At 39.3% G+C, this 25172-nt stretch overlaps 1 protein-coding gene across 2 annotated transcripts in view; it reads right to left on the bottom strand.

The window, feature by feature from the left end:
- pla2g4ab (phospholipase A2, group IVAb (cytosolic, calcium-dependent)) overlaps nt 1-25172 on the bottom strand; it is a 53381-nt gene that overhangs the window by 13485 nt on the left and 14724 nt on the right. For both annotated transcript variants that reach the window (XM_036581287.1, XM_036581286.1), the window contains exons 4-12: nt 24859-25007; nt 24648-24761; nt 23521-23558; nt 22294-22438; nt 12545-12681; nt 12109-12331; nt 9749-9863; nt 6116-6253; nt 2738-2827 (exon numbers count right to left, since the gene is read on the bottom strand). In XM_036581287.1, the coding sequence (XP_036437180.1) occupies nt 2738-2827; nt 6116-6253; nt 9749-9863; nt 12109-12331; nt 12545-12681; nt 22294-22438; nt 23521-23558; nt 24648-24761; nt 24859-25007 (1149 nt within the window). The remainder of the gene's footprint in view (nt 1-2737; nt 2828-6115; nt 6254-9748; nt 9864-12108; nt 12332-12544; nt 12682-22293; nt 22439-23520; nt 23559-24647; nt 24762-24858; nt 25008-25172) is intronic.

Below are 25172 nucleotides of genomic sequence, written 5' to 3'. Positions count from 1 at the left end.
GTTCTAGTAACACATTCAAACACCACAACGTTTAACAGAACGTTAAAGGAACGTTGGGGTCAAAATGAAGTACTACATTACTCACCACTTCTCTTAAACTGTAATGAAATGACTTACTCTACCACTTTCTGACAAGAAAAGTCATTTAACTACTCATTACTTCTGCTTTACTCTATAAAACCCAAAAATAATCTGTACCAGATGGAAAAGTCTTTTCAGTTCTTGTTTTAGAACAAAACAGCCAATTACAGTAAACATCATTTAAAAGGCCAGTCAAGCTAGTCATGCTTGAAAAATTCTAAATTTTGTTGATGCTGTTTGAAAAGCTAAAAACGAGAGACTAGAAAGTAGAAAATTTAGACACTAGAAAATTTACAGAGCTGTTTCTGAATGAAAATACAGTCTGGCTTGCATAGACGAGGTTGGGGATCTCTCTTCTTCAGCACAGGGACTTTTATCTACCACTTTCATGTCAGCATGATTAGATGCTTTGACAGATAGTTTGCCGAGTTTACGTTGCCGCCCACGCGTTTGCGCTTATATTCATCATCCAAGCCGCACAGTCAGCAAATGTTGGTAGCACACACACACACAAACGCAAATTACAGTGAAAATATGGTTGAGATGTAAACAAAGTCATTCAGAGTTGTCTGCTGTGAAATTCTCCACTCTAGAGAATCTTAACGAGTCAGAATTGTTCACAGTGGAGGTGATAGGAACCAGACATCTGAAGAGTTTAATGCCTCTAAAAGCCGCATCACAGAAGGTAATGACATGAGACTGTTATGAATGTGCTGCCTGAGACAAGACACACGTAGGTTCACTGGTTGTTTTGGATAGTTAAGAAAATGACTATACTTGTGTTGTAGACATTATGACCCCATTCACATTACAAGCCTCAACGATCGAATCCGATTTTTCGCTCAAATCCGATCTCTCTGACAGGATGGTTCACACTCGATTAGGTAAGTGATTCAAATCTGTCATTAATGTGACGAACCGGCGTCCTGAAATGACCCTCATGAGCTCATCCTACTCAGTAACGTCACGTGAATGAATCACAAGCATCATCAGCACAAACTAACGAGCAGAACGAGCTTCGCTGAGAAGATAATTAACTCTGATCAGCTCTCAGCTTCATTATTAGAGCGAGACGAAGGAGAAAAAGGTGAGATGAGCTGCTTTTCCACCGTTTACAGGCTTTAACTTCTGTTCGGCGCTGCTGCCATGGTAACGCTGAATGAAAGCACATGAATTCTGATCTGAGCGTCACATTAAGGTCACATGTCCACTAATCGGATACGAATCCGATCTAGGACCACATATGAAAGTGGCTCAGGTTGGATTTGAAGAGATCAGATTTGTGTCCACACAGCCCTGAAAACATCAGATCTGAGTCACATTAGGGCAGAAAATAGGATTTGGGCCACTTCAACCTGGTAATGTGAACGTGGCCAATGATTGAATTAGGTGAAACACTGGATAAATGGGCGAAATTCACCTTTAAGTCAGTAACTGTAATGCGATGACAAGAATTTGTCAACTGTCATGCATCTTTTTTAAGCAAACAATAGCCATTCAGTTTCAAAAGGCTTATAATACAAGGTTCAAAGCGTCATATTCTCACAACCGTGAGGCGCCTAGGAACCAATCACATACCAATTGAAAGAGGGGGTCATAGAGTTTCTGACTGTCAGTGGAAGACGGCTCCCTTCAGTCTGAGAGGAGATTAGACCCCTGAGCAGAAAGCGTTCTGAAAGAGCCGTGAGTGCAGCGACACCCGACATGCTCAATCCAGTATGGGATGAGTTTGACTATGGTGTTGATGTTGTCTGTACAGCTGGAGGAGGTTCATACTGAGACCTCGTACAATTACATAATAAACTTTATGCTCATTTAAACCATTTACGGTTCACTGCATTGATGATGATGATTTACAAGTGAAATAAATAATTTTGAAATTGGATGAATCTTTTTGAATCACCCTGTAGATTATAAACATATATTCAACGTAAAACAGTTTAGCAATATATATTTGATATTGTATCTTATTTTATAGGCTGCCTGGGCTGGACTAATTATTAATGGTTATTCATTTATTTAGCATTTATAAGCATTTATAAATAACTGTTTCATTCAGTTTTGTTAGATTGTTAATGATTCATTTTTTACCAAACTGTTCATTTAGCAACCCCTTAAAATTCCAGGCTTATTTTATTCCCAGTATATGAACTGCTAAATTACATATAGCACATGTTCAGACTGCTGGCAGGTCCTGGAAGGGACAATGTACTCTATGCTTCAGGAAATGGCAGTGATTAGAAAGTATTTTGACTGTTTATTTTATATCAGACTGCTTTGCTCAACCACGGTCTTCCTGCCTGTTATCAGCACATTAACTGTACTGCTGATTTCCTGTGCGTCTTGCATATAGAACACCAGAAAGCCGTGTTCGTATTTTCCTTGTTCTCCTTTTTCTAGTGTTTCTGTGTTCTCCAGGTAGCTCTAGTACACCGCTGTCTTTGACCTGGTCTGCTTGTGTTTTTGCGTAACGATTCTGGATTCTCCTTTTTTAACACTGCTACCTGAGCCGACCTTTCCTGGAAAAGCCTAAGTAAACACACTTGGCGATTACGTCCAGTGACCTCTGACGCCAGTTTGTTGCAGTGTTACACTGCTCCTGGTCTGGTCGGTAGGAAAACTTGAGTTACTGTGAGAAGATCCGCCTGCTTCTTACCCAGCTCCTCCTCCATGGTGCTTCCACCAGGCACGTCCTTCACCCCCAGCACTCTGTTGAAGAGGATGGAGAAGGCACTGCCCCACACCCCTGAAGAACACACATATATGTATAGTCTAAGTTACCACATGAATGACAACCTAGTCTTCTGCTTTTTGTATTTTTGCTCAAACAAGCTTAAAATGAAAAAAAAAAAAAATACATGTGGTTTGCAAATACCACAAACCAAAGATCTAAACTATACATACTAACCTCTTATTCACCAGGGTGTATTTTGGTTTTTCCGTCTGAATTTACATGACCAAATCGTAAGGCAAATTATTCAGTAACTGCATGAAATAAATGTAAATTTTCATTTTATTTATTTATTTATTTATTTTAAGCTCTACTCAAATTAACAGAACATGTGTTTTATGATCACACATATTGCTATATGCTTACAATTTACTGCTGAAAGCCAAAAATCTTAGACGCTCTTTGTATTATTTCATAAAAATAATGTTTACAGAGCAGATCACTGAAGAGACGCCATCTGTTTATAGTTTATAGCCCAGATTTGTGGAAAAATGGGTCGACTTTCAGTAAACAAAACATTGTGAGTTCAGCTTCTTTTATTATAAGGGTTTAAAAATACATCACCCTTCTATCTGACTGGAAAGAAGACAGTTACAGCTCTCATACGACCCCCACCATCTGAATGTAGCTTATGAAATATGAAAGTTATGAAGAATATGATGAAGTGTGTTTTGGAACCACTGGTGGTCTCAAGGAGTTGAATAGGTTATAAAAATAAACCAAGGGGATTGTTTGACTTATAAACTGAAAAGTGTAGCACTACAGAATAATCACCATTAAGCTGGTGCTTTCAGAGCTACCACTGGACGTAAGCCAGGTGCACTTATCCAGCAAACATGAGGTGAACTTTAGCTTTAGTGTGTATAAGAGTGTATTTAAGAGGGACTATGCCAAAGTATGTGTAGTAGGGATGCACAACAATATCATAATACTGATATAGCATATACAATTCATCTAATGTTACCAGCATTTTCAGAATTAGCTGATATTTTAAACTGATATCTGATGACGTACTCTGGAGGAGCAGAACGTTTAGGCGAGGCTGGGATACTGCGCTGAAATTTCAGCATTTTATTACTTTTACTATAGAAATAAATGTTTATTTCTCTGTGATGCTAATAGTGCATTTATAAAATGCATATATAATATTTACTGGGTGAATTTATTTCCAATTTCATTTTTATAAATGTTAATATATAAGGATTGACTGATATGTACATGAAAATGACTGAAAATCGGCATCGGCCAAGTATTGCCATATTGGTGCATCCCTAATATACAGACTGTAAAAGCAATGTATTTGAACCATTCTACAGATTTACTTTAACTGTCCACATTAATAGTAATTGCATTTTATGTTGAGGCAGCAACGTCCATATATGCTCAACTCCACTTATGAGTTGTGTTGCATGATTAAGTCCAAGTATTTTTTTCAGGTCAGGTAAAGATATAATATTTATTGAAAGTGGAATTCCCGTGTTCAAAATTTCTGCATAATTCAATTGTTGAGATGTAAACATTTATAATTGTGTAATATAGTCACCACTCTTTCCTTTACAGTGGTGGTGATAGGAACCAGGGGTCCTGATGTCTACAACTGAAATAAAGCCATTTTATTTACTATGACCAGTGAACCTACGTGTCTTCTTGTATGTAATGCTTATAACGGTAAAAAAGTGGTGAATCTGACCTCTCCATCCTGCATGAATTAAAAAAAAAGAAAAGATTTAGGCCTAAAACTTTTTCTCAAAACTGTTCTATAACAAGGTCTTAGCCCATGTATTTACAACCATTCTTTTAATAGCTTTCTATAATGTAGCCTTTACAGGCAATAATGGCTTCAGATATCTGGGGCCGTATTACAGAAACTTCTCAAGTCTGAAATCTCATCCTATCTGCTTGGTCACCATGACAACTTTAGTTAGGACTGAATTTAGGACAGAAGCTCTTACACAACAACAGTTCTTAAGTTCATAATCTCATCATTAACTCCAGATAAGAAAACAGTATTACAGAAACATCATAACTAGACAGAATTTTCTAAATACCGTCCTAACTTTAAGATAAACCCCAGAGCGTCGGACCTTCTGTTTAAATCGTCTGTTTCTATTGTTTTGTGCAGTGACAGAAAGCACAGTTCACTATAAGTAGCATAGTGGCGCTACATTTATCTACACTGAGAACGATGGTTTGACCTTTTTGTAACAGCGTTTTTTAAAAACACAATCTCCACCGTCCCTCTGATTACCTTTGTGCGTTAATGTCTGATAAAAACTCGTCAGATACAATATTACAGTGATGGTGGTGAATAATGAGGAGACGGAGCTGAACATGTGTCTGTTTATTAGGAGGAGTAACATTAGCGCGTTCGGCTAAAGCGTTTGGGAAATGGAGACTGAAACTGGAGCGGCGACGCTCTGATAAACAGCAGGGGGCGCTGATACAACATTATTAACTCTCAGTTTAACACACTTTAGTTTTGTTTGACCTTTTTTGTATTATAGTAACGGTAGTTAGCTGTCTGGCTAACTAGCAGGATTACTTTGATTACGTGTTTATGTTTCAGCTGTCGGTTGCTAGGTAACAGACACGACAGTTGATTGTCGACTTCGATCAAGTAAGTTAAGATTTCCTAACCTGAGATAAGAAACGATGCTGTAAGATAAGATAAGATTCCTGAATCAAGATCAGATTTGCTTCTGAAATACGAATTTGTGAAAAATCTTATCTTGACCTTTAAGAACTGAACTTAAGACAAAAAGATAGGAAGTTTATGTAATACGGCCCAAGTCGAGTTTCTCTAGAAGAGAGCAATTTACATCAGACCACTCTTTGTTTACATCTTAACCATTTAACTATTCAGAAATGTCCCTTTAATAAACACATTTCTCCTCAAGACTAAATGCTGGAAGATTATTATGTTTGCAGGAACGTAACTTCTGAGCATTGACTGCCTCTTAATCTAAATGAATGGATGGAATCAGCTCAGACTCCTATTCATTCCAAACCCAGGCATGTCTTTATCCCACGAGCATGTTTGGGGAGGAGGTTTGCTTTGTTTAAACTTCTCGTCCCTCATGGAACTGGGGGCTGACCACACAAATGCACCACGGTTGACCAGCGTTTACTATAAACTCCCTTCTACACAGGGGGTGTGTGCTCAGCTGGAGAATTCTCAGTAGTGTTATCATCTTTCCTTTCTAAATACCCTCACCTCTTGTTTCACGTTGCTGTTTTTGTTTGCAAAGGAAAGTGTTTTCCGTTCCTGTAACAAGTTACCTGAGAAAAGGTGTGACAGCTTACCCATTAAGAAATGCAGAGGGTTCTCCTCATACTTCTTAACTACAGTTCCCATGAAGAACTTGCTCCCAAAAAGGTCAGGGGTCATGAATGTGCCATATTTAGCCATGCCAATCTCATAGGGGCTGAACTCCACCCAGTCTGTCAATCAAAACACAGCAAAACAAGCCCTCGTTTAGTACACTGCTACACAATAAGTCTTGGTGTCCACAAAGGTCGTGGCCCTGCCTATGAAGAGGACACAGAAAGTATGTCATACCTGGGCTACTGCAATTACATGAGTATGTAACAAAGGCCTAAAGTATATTTGCACATTCCGGTACTGTACAGCATTGTGAATGGAGTGACTGGTAAGAAAAGGGCTTTTAGGCCCTGAGAGGGCAGATCATGCTACTGTTTGATGTTTTCTATGGAGTAACTAGTTTATTGTCAGAAAGACATGGGTTATTGTGTGAAGATGCTTTTGAAAACAAACAGTGCTTTGATGAACAAGTCTTTCCCTTCTGACAGCCACTAAAACCTTAGGCCTCGTGGTAAGAGTTTCTAGGAATGTCATGTATATGAGAACCTATAAACACATTCATAAAAACGTTATAATGCATTCACAAGGCACCACAAACATGGCTATACATATTTATTAAACTTCATTACACTTTACAGCCATGATTATTGTGTATTATGAATTGTTAACATAATGCATTGTAAGTAGTGTTAATGACACATTATGAGAGCTTGTAAGCTGTATTTGTCCGCTCTTACTGTACTAAAGCCTCCTCCAATATTACGAGTGAGGCTTTAACTGTTTAATGTCCTCACCAAGAAAACATAATGCATTATAAGTAGTGTTAATAACACATTATGAGAGCTTGTAAGCTGTGTTTGTCCGCTCTTACTGTACTAAAGCCTCCTCCAATATTACGAGTGAGGCTTTAACTGTTTAATGTCCTCACAAGAAAACATAATGCATTATAAGTAGTGTTAATAACACATTATGAGAGCTTGTAAGATGTATTTGGCCGCTCTTAGTAAAGTGAGGCACACTGTACTAAAGGCTCCTCCAATATTACGAGTGAGGCTTTAACCGTTTAATGTCCTCACCAAGAAAAAAAGCAAAGATTTTTTTTTGGTATTTTTATTTGTTTGGGGTTTTCGACCCCACAGTTTTTAAATACTCACGTCTACCAAACTGTCGAGGTGACATTTTGTGGAAAAATCAGAAAATATATAGTGACTCAAAATGTGCTCTATCAAGTGATTGAGCAGGACATCAAAGGGTTAAGTTGAAGTATTTACTAAAGGATTTACTGAAACACTGCAATGTACTGCAATGAGGTTAAACTAGTGGTGCCCAACATGAGAAGGTCAATGTACACCACCGTTAGCTTGGTACTAACTTAACACTGCATATCTAATAGAATGCTAGCAGAAATTAGCTTGTAAATTAGCTTTACTGTAGTGTAGTGTGGTGATGTTACAAAGTGAAGGTTTCTAGTGGTAAATTTTAGAACCAGTGAGGGAACAAACTGCAATAATAGCACAGTGGTGGAATAAAATATCACAAATGCAATAGTGTAAATGTATTTGTGTCTTTGTCTTTACTTTACATTCTGCAAGCAAGGCATTAACTCAGATAGTAATAAGCTAAATATATACAATATATACAACCCATGTTTTCATGCCCATAGGCAGAACGTTATGTTAGAGCAGGAAGTGAGATTGCATCTCTGTCCCTCATGGCCACCAGGTGAGCAGTTAGATCTCATTGTTTTGAAGTAAATGTGTCCCAACGTCTGAAAATCAGTGTGTCACCTTAAGAATCGTCACTACATATTTTCTACAATTAAGTAACTTTTTGTGTTTTATTGCAATATATTATGATTTTCTGTGTGTACAACTGTTCAAAGCTGTGCCTGCTAGTCATGTACTGGCTACCGTGCTGGTTAGAGTCGAAATTAGCTAAAATGAAAAGTAAAAGGTCATTAAATGCAAAAGGATTTTAGTCTTTAGTCTCAAGTGAGTTAAAAATTCAAATATACAAATATATTCCTTTTTGTTTTAACTAACAAAATAAATGTGAAAACAACATTGATTCCAGCACTGATGTATATCTTATATATGTACACATCAATTATATATGTACATATCAATTTTATGCATATAAATTATGCTAACTTAAATGTAACCAACAGTCTGCATAACATTTGGCTCAGCAAAAGCATCTTCATTAGTACACGTAAACCATGTACCTAAGCTGATAACTAGGCCACTAGTTTAAGTGTCCATTCACTTTCCAGTGCTTTTAATGCAGCGGAACTCCACTGACGTAGTGCTTTTGTAGAAGAATGTCTGATGCCCATATTGAATAACAGAGGCACCTGCACACAGAGCTGTGCTTTTCTTCAGGGCTTTAAAAATAACAATGGACTAAAAAAAGAACAACTGGGTGGTTCACATATTTCACTGAGTGATCCCTTCAGGTATCCCTTCATTGATTTATTTGAGATTAAGTGCCGCTGGAACGTTGCTGGTTCAGTCTTTGCAGTTCAGAAGGGCAAAGTGTCATAAATAAAATCATTATTTATTCAGAACATATATATATATATATATATATATATATATATACACACACATATGCCTCATATCTCCATTTTTCAGTTTTTGACATAATTTGAAAATGCTTGTTGCCCTTTACATTGTGCGTAAATTTCATGAAGAATGGACCAAAAGAAGCGGCCCAAAATTACTTGGGAAAAAAATCTGATTCCATTGACTTACATTAAAAGTAAAGTAGGTTTTTCCCTTTTTCTTCTGACAACAGCGATTTTATATATGTATATATATATATATGTACACCGATCAGGCATAACATTATGACTTGTTTCTATGCTCATTGTCCATTTTATCAGCTCCACTTACTACATAGGTGCACTTTGTAGTTCTACAGTTACAGACTGTAGTCCATCTGTTTCTCTGATACTTTGTTAGCCCCCTTTTACCCTGTTCTTCAGTGGTCAGGACCCCCATGGACCCTCACAGAGCAAGTACTATTTAGGTGGTGGATCATTCTCAGCACTGCAAAGTATGCAGAGAAACAGATGGACTACAGTCTGTAATTGTAGAACTACAAAGTGCACCTATATATGAAAGTTTTCTATTGTACCATAATGGATATACCAAATATGTTCTAAAATTTCAAATGTTGTAAAATATTAAATATTTTCTTTAATGATCTATAATATATAGATTTATTAGTCATGTTTTTGTGAAAATATATCAATGTTGATATCAGTATCAGGTCAATATCATCAGAAAATCGGATATCAAAGAGAAAAAGAGAATGAATCTGATCCAATTCTAGTCAGAAATATCACACACTCTTTTTAAAAAAAAGAATTATTTGACTGACATTTCAATATCAGTATCAGAAAAAGACGTATTGTGCCATTTCTAATAATTACACCTGCATTCACACCTATGTGTCCATGAAATCAGCCATTTATTCATGGTCAGTCCCAGAATGTGCGCTTGTTTACAACCGCTCCTCAAATCCACAAGGCGAAGACAAAGGCATGTTAAATACCTGCTGTTTGCATACCAAGCAATAACCCTCACCCTCAGACACACATACGTGCTTACCAGCGAACATAAGCTCAGATACATCTGGTTTGACATGCAGACAGGTGAAGAGAGGCATCGGAGACTGTGCCTCATTTATCTTCTCCTGCAGCTCACTCAACTTAGTGTCCATTCTCTGTATAGAAACAAGCAGAGGCAGACATCACCACACATTGAGACTCATACTGAACTGCAAAATTGGCTATAAATCTTAAGAGCAGCTACTATGGTTCATTTACTGACTACTAGGAAACTAAAATGTAAAGTACACTGTGTCCAAATGTTTGTAGACATTTAACGTTTCTTTTGAAATCAAGGGCATCAATAGAGAGTTTGTCCCCTTTACTGCAGTAAAAGCCTCTACTCTTCTGGTAAGGCTTTACACTAGATGTGTGAACATTGCTGTGAGAATTCGATTGCACTCAGCCACAAGGGCATTAGTGAGGTCAGCTACTGATGCTGGATGGTTAGATCTGGATAAGAAACTCCACTCATCCAAATGGATAGATCTCTATCCTTCTGGAGAATGCAGATTCACTTCTCCTCACCCCAATGCTGGGGAGGGGGGGGGCTTTATACCCCTCTAGCTGATGCTTGGCATTGGGCATGGTGACCTTAGGCTCATTTGCAGCTACTCCATAATATCCCATTTCTTTGACAGTGCCTGTGACAGCAATGGGAGCACCTTAAACTCAGAACCCACTGCTAAGCCCAAAGTGTTATTACACACTTCTATAACCTGAGAATAGCTCAACCAGTTCGCACTGAAGTTCCTGTAGTTACTGAACAATAAGTATGTAATAAGCTTAAGATTTTAAGGGGTTAAAGCAGTAAAATTCATACAGTGTATTAGACTATGCAGTTGAAGTGTGGGCCTACATATGGGGCCATAAGGCTTAAGGGGTTAAAGCCCCAAGCAACCTAAGTCTGTGCTTTCTTGTTATGTAGGTTAATCTTGCTCTTGTGGGCACATCATGCACTTGTACAAAGTATGTGTTGTGAATAACCTTCCGACGCCCATTAAACGGCCAATATATTATGCCAAAATTCTTCTCACATGATGTAAACTGGGCATTGCTAATCTAATCTCAGTGCTAATCAATCACAAGGCTGATGTGGGTTAAAAAAAACTGTGTCCCTTTATGTTCTCTGTGTATTCATGTCTAAGAAATATACCACACCAAAGTTAATGACCATAAGAAAACTAACCTAACAAACATAACTGAGCTATCAAGCTTTATACAACAGTTAGTTCCGGCCACGCAAGCTGACTGGTCAATAAGCGTTCTAACAAACACTGTATCACTCCGCTGAGACGCTGTTGCTAAGCAACGACTTTGACAGCTGTAGCAGATGCTCAAGCCATTTGAACGTTTTTACTTCTTAATTTGCCACAAACAGAAAATGGACACTTTTAAGATCACATTTGACCGACAGCCGATTTGGTCAGACTCTGAAGATGAGACGACACTAAATTCCCAAACTGTCATCACCACTGAGGAGCTTTTCAGTCGGCAGCTGTGACAGAAGAACAGCTAAACAACCTGGAATCAGCCAGAAATGAACCCAACACCATTTGCCAAACTAAATGGGCTGTAAGATGCTTTACAGACTGGCTGGAACAAAACAACATTAATACTGATCTGGAAAAAGTTGACAAAACTGAGCTGATATTGCGGCAGTTTTATGTCTCAGTCTGTACTTCAAAAGGCGAGGCTTGCAGCAGACTGAACAGCAAGTGGGCGGAGTTCGTTACTCTGACGTAGCAACAAGCTGCTTGTTAAGGAATTATAATGTGGTGAAGGAACTGCGAACATTAAAACATATTAAACGCCGCGTTCACGGCCCAGTTTATTAATTTCTTACTTTATTTATTTAACTGTTGTATAAAAGCAATAGAACACTTTAGGTCGTGTGTTATCGCCAGAATTGATCCACACAAAGCAGTAAAGTGAATAAGAACCTTCCCTTCTTTAAGATGTTGCCATATGAAAGCTAGATAATGCGTTTAATGTGTTACGGACACAGCAAACACAACACGACCTGCATACATAGAGCCTGTTTCACTCATTTCTCCCTCATCTTGTGCTGCTGTGTTTAGTTCTGCTTCAGCCGTGAAGCAGGCTGAGAGATGTCAATCACGTGGGCTCATTGGAATATTGGGACAGGTCTGATCATCAGTTTTTCTTGCAAGCTGTGTATTATTATGTTTTTTTTTTTCATTCAAACTTTGCTGAATGATTATATAACACTAAAAATTAGTGCAATACAAACAAATGTCAAATTTTACAATGTTTTCCAAGGACTTCAAGAAACACATTTACTGAATCCTTGATTTGGGATTACAGATATTCAACTGTAACTGTCAACTTCATACATACAGCGGGAATGAGAGTCTCTCCGATCAGCATGCCAAAGATGTCAGTGAATGTGACGGGTTGTCCTCCGGCCTTTTTGCTCCACAGAGCCTGTACGTAGTTGGTGATGTGCTGGGGCAGGAGCAGTCGGAGAGGGCTGCTGCTCACACTCTTCATCAGCTCCTTGTTGATCTGCTCTGGACCCTGCTTGGGGAACTCGGAGTGAGAGTACAACGTGGACATATACCTGGCAGAGAGGGAGGGAGAATGTTGTCACAGGCCTATGGAATCACAAGGGAGAGAGGGCTACTTAACTGGACAGATGGACTGATGGACAACATGTAGACTTGTGTCATCCTGTGTGCACTTAATTTCACGGTCAGAAGAGATTCTTCCTTTAACAAGATCTTTTCTGGTGTAAGACATCAATACAGTGGACTGAGGTGCAACGTCAGCGTACCAGGTGGATCCAGAGAGACCGGCGACGTAAGTGGCACAGTCCAGAACTCCCGACTCATACAGAGCCTTCATGACCCCTGAGAACGCGACCATCGCTCTGAAGCCACCGCCTGATCCTACTACGGCGATCACAGGAACCTGCGCAGACACATATTCACATTACATCACTTCCTGGATGTTAGCTTCATGACTTTCGAGTTCTGACGATACTTCCTTTTGGCTATTTCTGACTGCAAGTCTCACACGACAACACACGTCAAGTGAGACAGTGCATTTCTTCAGCATGCACTGTAAATAGTGTACTGAATAGTGTTACTGAACAAATAATACACTTTTTAAACTAAGGATATTACTAATAATGGTTAACTTCCTAAAATATTAATTAATTCATGTAAACCCAACAATGAAATACTAAGAAAGCTGTTAAATTGTGATATTATTCCAAAAAATATCTACTAAATATAATTGAATCTTTTGACTCTTTTGAATCAGACTCTTTTGAATCAGACTTTAACTTGAACTATCCATACAAACAGAGTGTGGTCTGGTTTAGGTGGAGGCTTGTAGAGGGCAGAAGAGGGGAGGCCTTTGACCAGTTTCAAGTGCCTGGCTAAGCTAAAGCTGTGGCACAGTAATAGCACCAGGCTGGTCAGGCTGCCAGGTTGATTCTGCAGAGGAGTATTGTTTCCTAGATTGTTTCCCCCACAACCCGTCTCTATCTTTCTTCTTTCTAATGGTATCCAGACACCCTAATGACACAGGTGTTCAACTAAACACACCCAGCTTGTATACTGTCCATAGAAATGCATTGTCAATATAATGGGACACTGTGGGGCATCAGAAATTGACTGTGCCCATGAATGAGCATAAAGCTAAGATATCCTTTGATTCAGGAATGTAAGGGTGATCTGATCTTTGCCAGTCCTACCCTAATGCTCTCGTTCCTTATTCTTGTTTTATCTGCCGCCCTCTAAAGGTGTTATTAACAAACATTAAATAAACAAACATCACTCACTGCCGCCCTCTAAAGGTGTTATTAACAAACATCAAATAAACAAACATTACTCACCGCTGCCCTCTAAAGGTGTTATTAACAAACATCAAATAAACAAACATTACTCACCGCTGCCCTCTAAAGGTGTTATTAACAAACATTAAATAAACAAACATCACTCACTGCTGCCCTCTAAAGGTATTATTAACAAACATTAAATAAACAAACATCACTCACTGCCGCCCTCTAAAGGTGTTATTAACAAACATCAAATAAACAAACATTACTCACCGCTGCCCTCTAAAGGTGTTATTAACAAACATCAAATAAACAAACATTACTCACGGCCGCCCTCTAAAGGTGTTATTAACAAACATCAAATAAACAAACGTTACTCACGGCCGCCCTCTAAAGGTGTTATTAACAAACATCAAATAAACAAACGTTACTCACTGCCGCCCTCTAAAGGTGTTATTAACAATTATCAAATAAACAAACGTTACTCACTGTCGCCCTCTAAAGGTGTTATTAACAAATATCAAATAAACAAACGTTACTCACTGCCGCCCTCTAAAGGTGTTATTAACAAATATCAAATAAACAAACATTACTCACTGCCGCCCTCTAAAGTTGTTATTAACAAACATCAAATAAACAAACATTACTCACTGCCGCCCTCTAAAGGTGTTATTAACAAACATCAAATAAACAAACATTACTCACTAATGCCCTCTAAAGGTGTTATTAACAAACATCAAATAAACAAACATTACTCACTAATGCCCGCTAAAGGTGTTATTAACAAACATTAAATAAACAAACATCACTCACCGCTGCCCTCTAAAGGTGTTACAACACCAGCCCCAAGTTTTTTTTGTAGGTGAAGCATATTTGTTGTTTTTCTAAGGCTTATAAGAATGCTTCTGCTTACATGTTTTTTCCTCAACCTATTTAAAAAAAAAAACAGTTCACATTCTGTTTATTTTAAGATTAACACAACTATGAAAGCTAACAAGTGAGGAGAATAATTGGAGTCATTAAAATTGTGACCAGCTCAAATGGTTCAGATGACAAGGTGATAATTCTGACAGGCATAACACACACATGCACACGCGGCTACTCTTCAAACACAGAATCATCTCAAGAGTGCACTGCGCATCTCCAAGAGTGCGGAAATCTGCAGTTTGTTCAAAGGCATGTGCATCTGTACATAAACAGGAGGGGCATGACAGATACATATCTGTATCACAAAGTGAGTCAGAATCAGGTCAGAATGATCTGTAAACTGTCAGGGGCGGCTGCTGTCCTGTCAAATTCGACAAAAAGTCCCAAAGTGCTGAGCAATTAATAAGCAGTTTAATAAGCTCAAAAAATCTCACAAAAGCTCTACAAAAGTGTATTTTCCAAGTTATAAGAGTGAACTGCAAAGTCCTCATGAAACCAAATATCAAAGTGGGCAATCTGGAGATCACAGTGACACAACCTTTTACTTAAAACTGAATTTGGAATCTGGAACTTGAATAAATCATCTCATTGTAAAACTTCTATCTATAGTGCTGCTTGAAAGCTTGTGAACCCTGGACTTCGCTGATCCACTGTCGGGCAGTGTTACCTTTCCCAAGAGTGGTCATCTAAAAAGAATGACTCCAGGAGTAAAGCATATTTTCGCTGTCCGAAGAAAAACATGAATCTCCGTTTGTGTCAATTTTTATTTCTCTTAGGAACAGGAAGTCAGTGCTGCCAAGGGGTCATATAGTTACTTAAAGCAGGTTCACAAATGTTTGCCAACAAAGATATTTAAAGTTTGATCACTTTGTTCAATAAATAAATGAGAAACTGTATAATTTTTTACAACCCCATGTCCAAAAAAGTTGGGATGCTGTACAAAAAGTACATAAAAACAAAATGCAGTGATGTGCAAAACACTATAGTTAATTGAAAATAGTATAAAGACAACATATTAAATGTTGAAACTGAAAAATTTTTATATTATAAAAGCATCTCAGAGAGGCGGAGTCTTTCAGAAGTAAAGATGAGGAGGGGTTCACCACTCTGTGAAAGACTGCATGATCAAATAGTGCAACAGTTCAAAAGTACCATTTCTCAACATAAAATATCAAAGAACTTTTGCTTTTCATCATCTACAGTACATAATATCATTAAAAGATTCGGAGAATCTGGAGAAATCTCTGTATGCAAGAGACACGGCCGAAAACCAGTATTTTCTGGCCGTGATCTTTGGGCTCTCAGACAGCACTGCATTAAAAACAGACATGATTCTGTAGTGGAAATCACTGCATGGGCTCAGAAACACTTCTGAAAAACACTGTCTGTGAAAACAGTTTGTTGCTGCATCCACAAATGCAAGTTAAAACTCTAAAACGCAAAGAAGAAACTGTACATAAACAGGATCCAGAAATGCTGCCACCTTCTCTGGGCCTGAGCTCATTCAAAATGGACTGAGGCGAAGTGGAAAAGTGTTCTGTGGTTCGACGAATCAACATTTGAAATTGTTTTTGGAAATCATGGACACTGTGTCCTCCAGGCTAAAGACCACTCAGCTTGTTATCAGTGTACAGTTCAAAAGCCAGTATTCATGATGGTATAGGGGGGCATTAGTGCACATGGCATGGGTGACGTGCTCATCTGTGAAGGCACCATTAATGCTGAATGATATATACATGTTTTGGCAACATATTCTGCCATCTAGACGACGTCTTTTTTAGGGAAGGCCTTGATTATTTCAGCAAGACAATGTCAAACCACATTCTGCATGTATTACAACAGCATTGCTCTGTATTAAAGGGTCCAGGTGCTAAACTAACCTACCTGCAGTCCAGACCTGTCACCACTGAAAACATTTGGCACATTATGAAATAAAAAATATGACAAAGGAGACCCTGAACTGTTCAGCAGCTAAAATCCTGTATCAAACAAGAACAGGAAAACATTTCACTTTCAAAACTACAGCAGTGTCTCCTCAGTTCCCAAACGCTTACAGAGTGTTGTTAAAAGAAGAGGTGATGAAACACAGTGGTAAACGTGCTTTTTTGCAACGTGTTGTTGGCATCAAATTCAAAATGGGCATATCTTTTTCAAAAAAAAACATAAAATTTCTCAGTTTCAACATTTGATATGTTGTCTTTGTAGTATTTTCCTTTAAAAATATGGTTTACATGATTTGCACATCATTGCATCCTATTTTCATTTACATTCTGCACAGCGTCCCAACTTTTTTGGAAATGGGGCTGTATGTTATTTGTTTTACTGGGTTCACATCATCTATTGTTGTGACGTAAATGAAAATCTGATCACATATAAAGCCTAAACCTTGTGCCCACAGACGGAGCACAGGAGCCAACCGCAATACGTTCAAATAGTAAAAGCTAGAGCTCAGCCTAGGCAGGTTTCTATACCCTTGTAAAGGTCAAGTGTGTAAATCTGCTAATGTTAGTGGTCTTAACCCTCACAACATCCTTTGGGTGGCCAAACATCCAACCTCTTGCATAACCCAGCTACCGCAGGCATCCTGAAAACAGAACAACTCCCTTATAGGTCAGCGTAAGCACTAAAACTGTGCCAAGAATTGCCACTGATTGTGAAACTGCTTATCTCACTCTCTTAGAAACTCCCTTAGGTTTTTTTTAAGACTATGCAATTCTGCCATAAGCTTTACTGTTCACTATTCTACACTGATCCTTAAACGACCCTCCTCACTCCACACTTTCTTTTTATCACCAGAAACAGGGGAATGGGGGTGCGTCTTCTGAACCGTGATAGAATACTACAGAAACTTTCATAGAAAACTCAGATATCTGACACACCCAGCAAGGTCTGCATCAGCAATGCTTCATTTCTGGACGTGAGCCATTGCGCCACAGCCACCTTGCATAAATAAGGGCTCACAGCTTTGTTTTGGTCAGCTACTTAACATCATGTACAGTGCTCATAAGGTTTGAACAATAACATATTTACTATTTCATGGCTCAGTTGAGAGCAATGAACAGTATGTAACCATTTAGGACACAAAATGAGGGTTCATGTTCAAACTGGTCCAAAGCATAAACTGTCAGCTTATCTATCGTTTCCTGTGAAGTCAAGGGTAATAATATGGAGTTTGCTCTCTTTGCTAAGGTAAAGGCTTTATACTAGATGCTGTTTTATACTAAATTGCTGTGAGGATTTGATTGCATTCTGTCAGAAGAGCATTAGTGATGTTGGATGATTAGTTCTTGACTGTAAACACCACTGCAACTCATCCAACTCATCCCAAAGGTGTTGGATGGAGCTCCATCACTCCAGAGAACACAGTTCCACTGCTCCACAGCCCAACGCTGGGGGGGGGGCTTTAGACTCCTCAAGCTGACACTCAGCATTAGGCATGGTAACCTTAGGCTCATGTGCAGCTGCTCCAGAGTGGTCCTGTTAACAATTCTTTTCAATACAGTTATACAAGCTGTATGCGCACAATTAAATGTCCATGTCAGCAATGGGATCATCTGATATTAGCTGAATTCCCTAATTAGAGGGTGTCTGGATACATTTGGACATATATGGTGCGGCCCACTCGGGAAGCAGCTGTCCAATCAGGCAGTATTTTAAGGCAGACTCTGTCCCATTCCAAAGACAGCATGTCTTCTAAGGTATCTTTTATTGACCAAACTTGAAGGTGTACTCGCATGTGTCCATCCCGCTGAAGGCAATCCCATAATGCTGTTCAATGGCCAACATTTCCATTGCTTCAATTTTAAAAACATGTGGTCATTTCTGCCAACCAACGAGGTTACAAATGTGAGTTATTTCATGTCTTCTGTCTTGACTGTTTTGATTGCTGTATTATATAACATATTTCACATATTTGAGTTTGTAGATCACTGGAAATCGTTCCTGTGGTTAAATTTAGGCACTTAACTTGTCTGTTGTGACCTGACAGGCTGCGCTTATAACATTAAGTTAAAATAAGTGGCAAACACACTGGCTCTTTCATTGGGTTTGGGAATGGAAATCACGTCATGCTGCTTTATCGGATCATTACGCCAAAACTGTGAGTGTGAGTCGTGAGTAATGATCTGGATATGCTAACATTATCTTATCTTTATTCCGCCTAAACAATAAGTGAGTAATGAGTAATGATCTGGATAAGAGAACATTACCTTATCTTTATTTCAAAGACCTCTTGCTAGCTTTGATTTTAGAAACACAGTAAATGCTCATTTGCTTAGTATTGCTATACTTATCACAGTCATATCAGTGCAGGAAAATTCTGAGAGCTAAACTTCAAACTAGGTTTAAATAAATCAGACAAATGGGCATAAAATACTTTATAAAATGCATATTAGCCCTCTTAGCTGATTGTATGCAATTTTTTTTCTGAGTTTCTTTTTTCGGAGTTTTTCGGAGTTTCTTTTCTACAAAATTATAAGCAATTTTATTACTAAGCATTAAAGTGGTGAAGGACAGTGAGTGAACTGAAATGACTCACAAACCAACAGTCATGATTATCTGTGATACTGAAGCACTAACTTCAGTATATAATGGCAGATACGCCTCCTTAAAGCGGTAATCAACCTTTTACATACATCATCTAAACCGCTTATCCTTCTGGGTTGCTGGAGCCTATCCCAGCTGTCATTGGGCAGAAGGCAGGATACACCCTGGACAGGTCGCCTGTCCATCGCAGGGCAGACAGACAGACAGACAACCGGAAGAAACCCATGCAGACACGGGGAGAACATGCAAACTCCACACAGAAATGACCCTGGTTGCCCAGCCGGGAATCGAACCCAGGCCATTCTTGCTGCGAGGCGACAGCGCTACCCACTGCACCACCGTGCCGCCTACACCTTTCACAGTCGCAGGTAAATGTAGGCTAATGCGTGACTGCGAGTAAACATATATCATACGTACAGCACATAAAAGTTATGACGTATGATGGTTCTGTAGAATGTGCCGAATGTGATGCCTACCATGGTTTCTTTCCAGTTAAAATGCTGCCTGACGAGAGAGGTAACTTTGAAGGCAGTCACTAATTAGGCAGCTGCCTTTAGAATGGAATGCACTAATAGTGTATAATATCACATAAACAGTCACAATAGGGCGTGTTAAAAAAACAAGGCGGGAATTCAAATGTAAACATACAAGTATGTCTCATTTGAAATTTAGTATATGTAAGCAAAGGTCTTGGATCTCTTTCATTAAGTCTTTTGAATGAATTGAGCTGGCATGCGCATGAAAAGACAAACATAATTCTCTTGAATGTCTCTTAATATGACTGCCTGTACTATACAGGAAAGAAATGCATAGGCATGTATTTTTATATATATATAACATATTTCAAATATACTGTTTCATTCAAAAATATATTTCAAACACTACAATACATTTAGCAAAAATCATTTTTTGGGCCATATTTACATATTTTCAAATTTATTTGATAAATACAAATACTTTACATTCCTTTTCCATATGGGGTTTCATGGAAAACTGAATTTTCCTGCCTTTTTAAATGAAAGTTTGTATGTATATTTAGTATGTAAACACAGTTTCAAAATGTACCATTTACTCCCCAGACCATACACTTCATATATGGAAACGGCTACTAGCCAGCTTTGAATCCAAGGTTTTGTGATGTCATGATTTCCACATATTCAGCCTAAAGCATTTCAGTCTGGCACGTTCATATTGAAGTTACAGGGCAGGGGTGCACAGCTCCAGTCCTGGAGGGCCAGTGTCCAGCACAGTTTGGAGGTTTCCCTACTCAAGCCCACCCATTTAACCTGGCAATTAACAGATAAGTGTAATCAGGTGTGTTGGAGCAGGTAAATCACCAAACTGTGCTGGACATCAGCCCTCCAGGACCGGAGTTGTGCACCCCTGTTATAGGGAATGTTTCAGCCTGAAATGCTTTTTAGATGTGGCACAGAACAGGGCAGCCAATCAGAACAGAGATGATTTACATATATCAGTTTTAAAGGCGCAGTAACAAAAAAAGCCTGTTTACAGTTTTTATTACAATGGCTCTTCAAGGGTTCTTTAGTAAAGAAAATGGTTGTGTTCTGGAACCATGAACACTTACAGAACGCTTTGCACAATTAAAGGGTTCTTTACATCATGAAAGCGTTCTTTAGATTGCTGGAGAATGTGTTTTAGATGGTTCTACATAGAACGCCCGGGCCCCGATGACAGCCGCGAGAGCCGGCAGGAATGCAGGGCCCAAACTCTGAGCGAGGATGAAGCCCCGCGAGGACGGCGGGAAGAGGAGAACCGTGAGCGAGTGAGGGAACAGAGAGAGGAGGGACGAGCAGCAGCAGGGGCGGCAGGAAAGACCGAAGAGCTGAAAAAGCTTAGTTCGAGACAGGACTGAAAATAGTTCTGAAGCCACTGAAAAGTGGGCCAGCGCAGCTTTGGTTGTTTGGTTTGTTTTGTTTGTGTTGGAGTGAAAAAATAAAGTAAAATAGCTGCTGCAACACTGAGCCCTGCCTCCAGTGTCCTTCCTGAACCCGAGGTAGCAGAGGGTGTACTATTAAGTTTCTTCTATTGTAACAAGCTTGAGATCAACACAATAGAAGAACCCTTTTTTGGTGCTATATACCAAATACCACACACAACACATTCTCCCTCAATCTGAAGAACCTTTTCACAATGCAAAGAACCATTTAATCATGAAAAAGGTTCTTTGAGTGATTATGTTTCCATATAGAACCATTTACTTTACTAAAGAACCCTTGAAGAACCATTACTAAAGGAAACAGGTGAATTTTTTTTATTCTTTATTATGTCTTTATTGTCTCCACAAATGTTTTTGCTGTGTTTATGTTCTGTATTCTATTAAAATACAAATCTGTTCTAAATTTCAGTGCAAAATGCAACCCTGGGAAATAGATATACTGAATGATGGTATTTGGTTATTCATGTACAACCCCATTTCCAAAAAACTTGGGAGGCTGTGCAGTAAATATAGATAAATAGTAAATAGAATGCAATGATATGCAAATCATGTAAACCATATTTTTATAGGAAAATACTACAAAGACAACATATCAAATGTTGAAAACTGAGAAATTTTATTGCTTTTTGAAAAATATATGCCCATTTTGTTTCATATTGAGCACAGCTGTGTGGATTGTGTGTAGTGTTTGGACAAAATGAGCCCTGTTTTCAAAATGTAGTTATGTTATAGCTGAAGTTTGGGGGGAGAAGCGTGGCTGAAACCCCTCCTTCTTCCAACTGAACTCCCCACAAATTCACATTCTCACTTTCCACTGCTGTGAGGAAGTGTTCGCAATCGCCACCGCCACCGCCACCCCATCTCTTCCCTGTTCCTCAGTCATACATCAGTCCCACTACAGCTATGAGGGGGGTCTGGCCTTCTAGCTGCAGGCAGAAGCCACCCAGAACTCCAGTTGTCAAAGTTCTCCCCCCTCCCTCAACGAGTCTTCCCTCATACTACCACCACCATGTTGAAGGCATGGTCTGAACTCACAAAACTGTGCTTAAGCAATTGTAAAAAAACTGTGATTCTAAAGGGACAAGAAATAGTAAAACTGTAGAAAAGCCACACAAATGTTGTAAGTGGACTTCAGGGAAAAATAAGATGCAAGAAAATCCAAGATATAGGCTCTTCAATGAACATGTCTTAGCTAAAGCTATGGGACTTGTTTGAAGGATCCCAATCAGATACGTCTGTTCAGTTCCAAAGTCAAACTTTCTTGTCACTAGACATCCCTGCAGAACTCAAGGTCTACTGTGCACCGTACCTCGTGGGGGGAAGAAGGCAGAAAGCGAGGTTTCTCCATGTCCAGCAGCTTCTTAATGCCCAGCATGACTCTTTCTCTCCGCTTCTGCCTGTACAGCTTCTCCTTGTCGCACAGCGCCAGGCTGAAGCGCAAGTCCATGGCAGAACTGGGAATAGTCACAGACAGACCACACACAAGTGAGATGGGATTTTTTTCAACATATATTGTACAGGCCGTTGCAATGTTATGTGTGTTTTGATAGACAGGCCTGTAGATCAGGCAGCAGCCTCCTATTATGGCTCGCTGGGCTTCACTTGTGGTATTGAGAAAATGGCACTACTTATTCATATGGGATGGGTTTAGACTAGAGGGCCATTGAGGTTTATATATAAGAAATAACACACACATGGTGGCTGGCTTTCACATGAGAGCTTGCTTACTGTTTGTGTACTATCACTCACAGGCATGATCCAAATACATTCCGTCATTTGTCTTATTCATTATGCTAAAGGAATAGTTCTGTGACAGTTTCGCCTCTACCCTAAATGTGGTTAATCAGTCAAGACATGTTCAGTGTCTGAAGTTGCTTCTTTAGTTTTTCACCTGAGCTATGAGGCTAATCTAGCAAATACGTCATGGAAACTTATACCTCACCTATTAGCACTGTGCAAACTGGATGCCTGAGCCTTATTTGTCTCACACCACATGCATGATGTACCTGTTATCTCTAAAAATGGACAAGTGTACATAGCCTTGTAGCTCCAATGCAAGAATAAAGAAGCAAACTTTGGAAATATATCTTGGCTGACTGACTACATTTTGGGTAAAATCTGATTTTTTGCCTATTATTAACTAATAAACTAATAGTATTTCATGGTGCCACCTCAGTCATCAGCTTGACAGGTCAGTGATGTCAGACTGGCTGAGTCTGAGAAATGCCCCAGGGTGGAACTTCTCTACACTTACAGAGGCGCTGGTCACATCCGTCACAGGCATCACTCACTGACCTGCAAGGCTGGCGTTTGTGATTAGTCTGAGATTCAAAACATTCCAACCGTAATGACGCAGCATTACCATGGGCGCCAAAACATACAACACAGTGGGGGTGTGAAGAGGGGTTCCTCCTCTTTGTTTAATTAATGACTACAATGGCATTCCAATCATACACCAAAAATAAACACTGTACTGGCACTCCACCACGTGAGCCAGCAGGGCTTTGAAAACTGTCACGTTCACAGGGACACGTACCACACCTCCAGACTCAGCTCTAGGTACACATTGGTTGCCTGTAGGAACAACACAGGTGATTCACTATTAGTGTGATGTGAATCATAATCATTTATTTGTGTGTATATATATGACTGTTGTCTGAAGAAAACCTCGTATCTCCATTTTTGTCAGTTTTTCAGTTTTTGACATAATTTGAAAATGCCTGTTGGACTTTACATTGTGTGTGAATTTTATGATGAATGGACCAAAACAAACGACCCAAAATTACTTGGAAAAGTGTCTGGTTCTATTGACTTACATTAAAGGTAAAGTATGTTTTTCCTTCTTCTGTAAAGTTTTGGAGATACGAGGTTTTCTTCCGACAACAGCGATATACCAATCAGGCATAACATTATGACCACCTCCTTGTTTCTATGCTCATTGTCCACTTTATCAGCTCCACTTACTATATAGGTGCACTTTGTAGTTCTACAGTTACAGACTGTAGTCCATCTGTTTCTCTGATACTTGGTTAGCCCCCTTTTACCCTGTTCTTCAGTGGTCAGGACCCCCATGGACCCTCACAGAGCAGGTACTATTTGGGTGGTGGATCATTCTAAGCACTGCAGTAACACTGACATGGTGGTGGTGTGTTGGTGTGTGTTGTGCTGGTACGAGTGGATCAGACACAGCAGTGCTGCTGGAGTTCCACTCACTGTCCACTCTATTAGACACTCCTACCTTGTCAGTCCACCTTGTAGATGTAAAGTCAGAGACGATAGCTCATCTGTTTAAAAACTCCAGCAGCACTGCTGTGTCTGATCCACTCGTACCAGCACAACACTAACACACCACCACCACGTCAGTGTTACTGCAGTGCTGAGAATGACCCACAGACCTACAGACCTACAGTCTGTAATTGCAGAACTACAAAGTGCACCTATATAGTAAGTGGAGCTGATATATATATGTATATATATGTTGACATTGGCATCAGCAAATATAAACATGAAAAATATTAGATATTGGCATTGGCCAACAACAATTCCCACATAAAAATGCAATGAAGGAAGAAGGAAAGCAAGCAAGGAAGAACAAAAGAAAAAGAAATAAAATGAAAGAGAGAAAGAAAGAAAAATGATTCCACTGCTCGTGAAGGTTCTTACCTTTCCTATGAGAAACGGCACCAGTTCCGTTTGTCCCACTTTGAGTTTGGAAACGTTGTACGATGCCGACCCCAGTGTCTCGTCCATCACATAATTAGCGTCCATCAAAGTCAACTGAAAACATTCCATAACACCAGTATGAATTACAGAAATTGGATGGATGAAATGGATGAAAATGAATCTACAACATGAAAAAAACATTAACGGCTACCTCCAGAACGTTGTCCTGGTTGGGGTCCAGTATGAATTCAAAGCTCTCATTCCACTCTGGGTTAATGTCATTATCTATGTGCCGGGTTCTCTTCCTGCTCTCAGGAGCCGTAGGAATGAACAGTTCCACATAGGGGTCTGGAGTGTCCACTACAAACACAAACATATGCAGTGAATGGACAGACAGGCTTTTTCATGCTCTGTTCAGCTACATGAGATCTGTTCTACTAACGCACTAGCTAAAAGAATAGGTCAGCAAAAGATCTCCCTTCACCCCAAAACATCAGCCAAGACATGTTTGGTAAACAAAGTCCT

Source organism: Colossoma macropomum, unplaced genomic scaffold (assembly GCF_904425465.1).
Source record: "Colossoma macropomum unplaced genomic scaffold, Colossoma_macropomum, whole genome shotgun sequence".
Lineage (NCBI taxonomy): Eukaryota > Metazoa > Chordata > Actinopteri > Characiformes > Serrasalmidae > Colossoma > Colossoma macropomum.
This window is presented reverse-complemented; position numbering and strand designations above follow the sequence as displayed.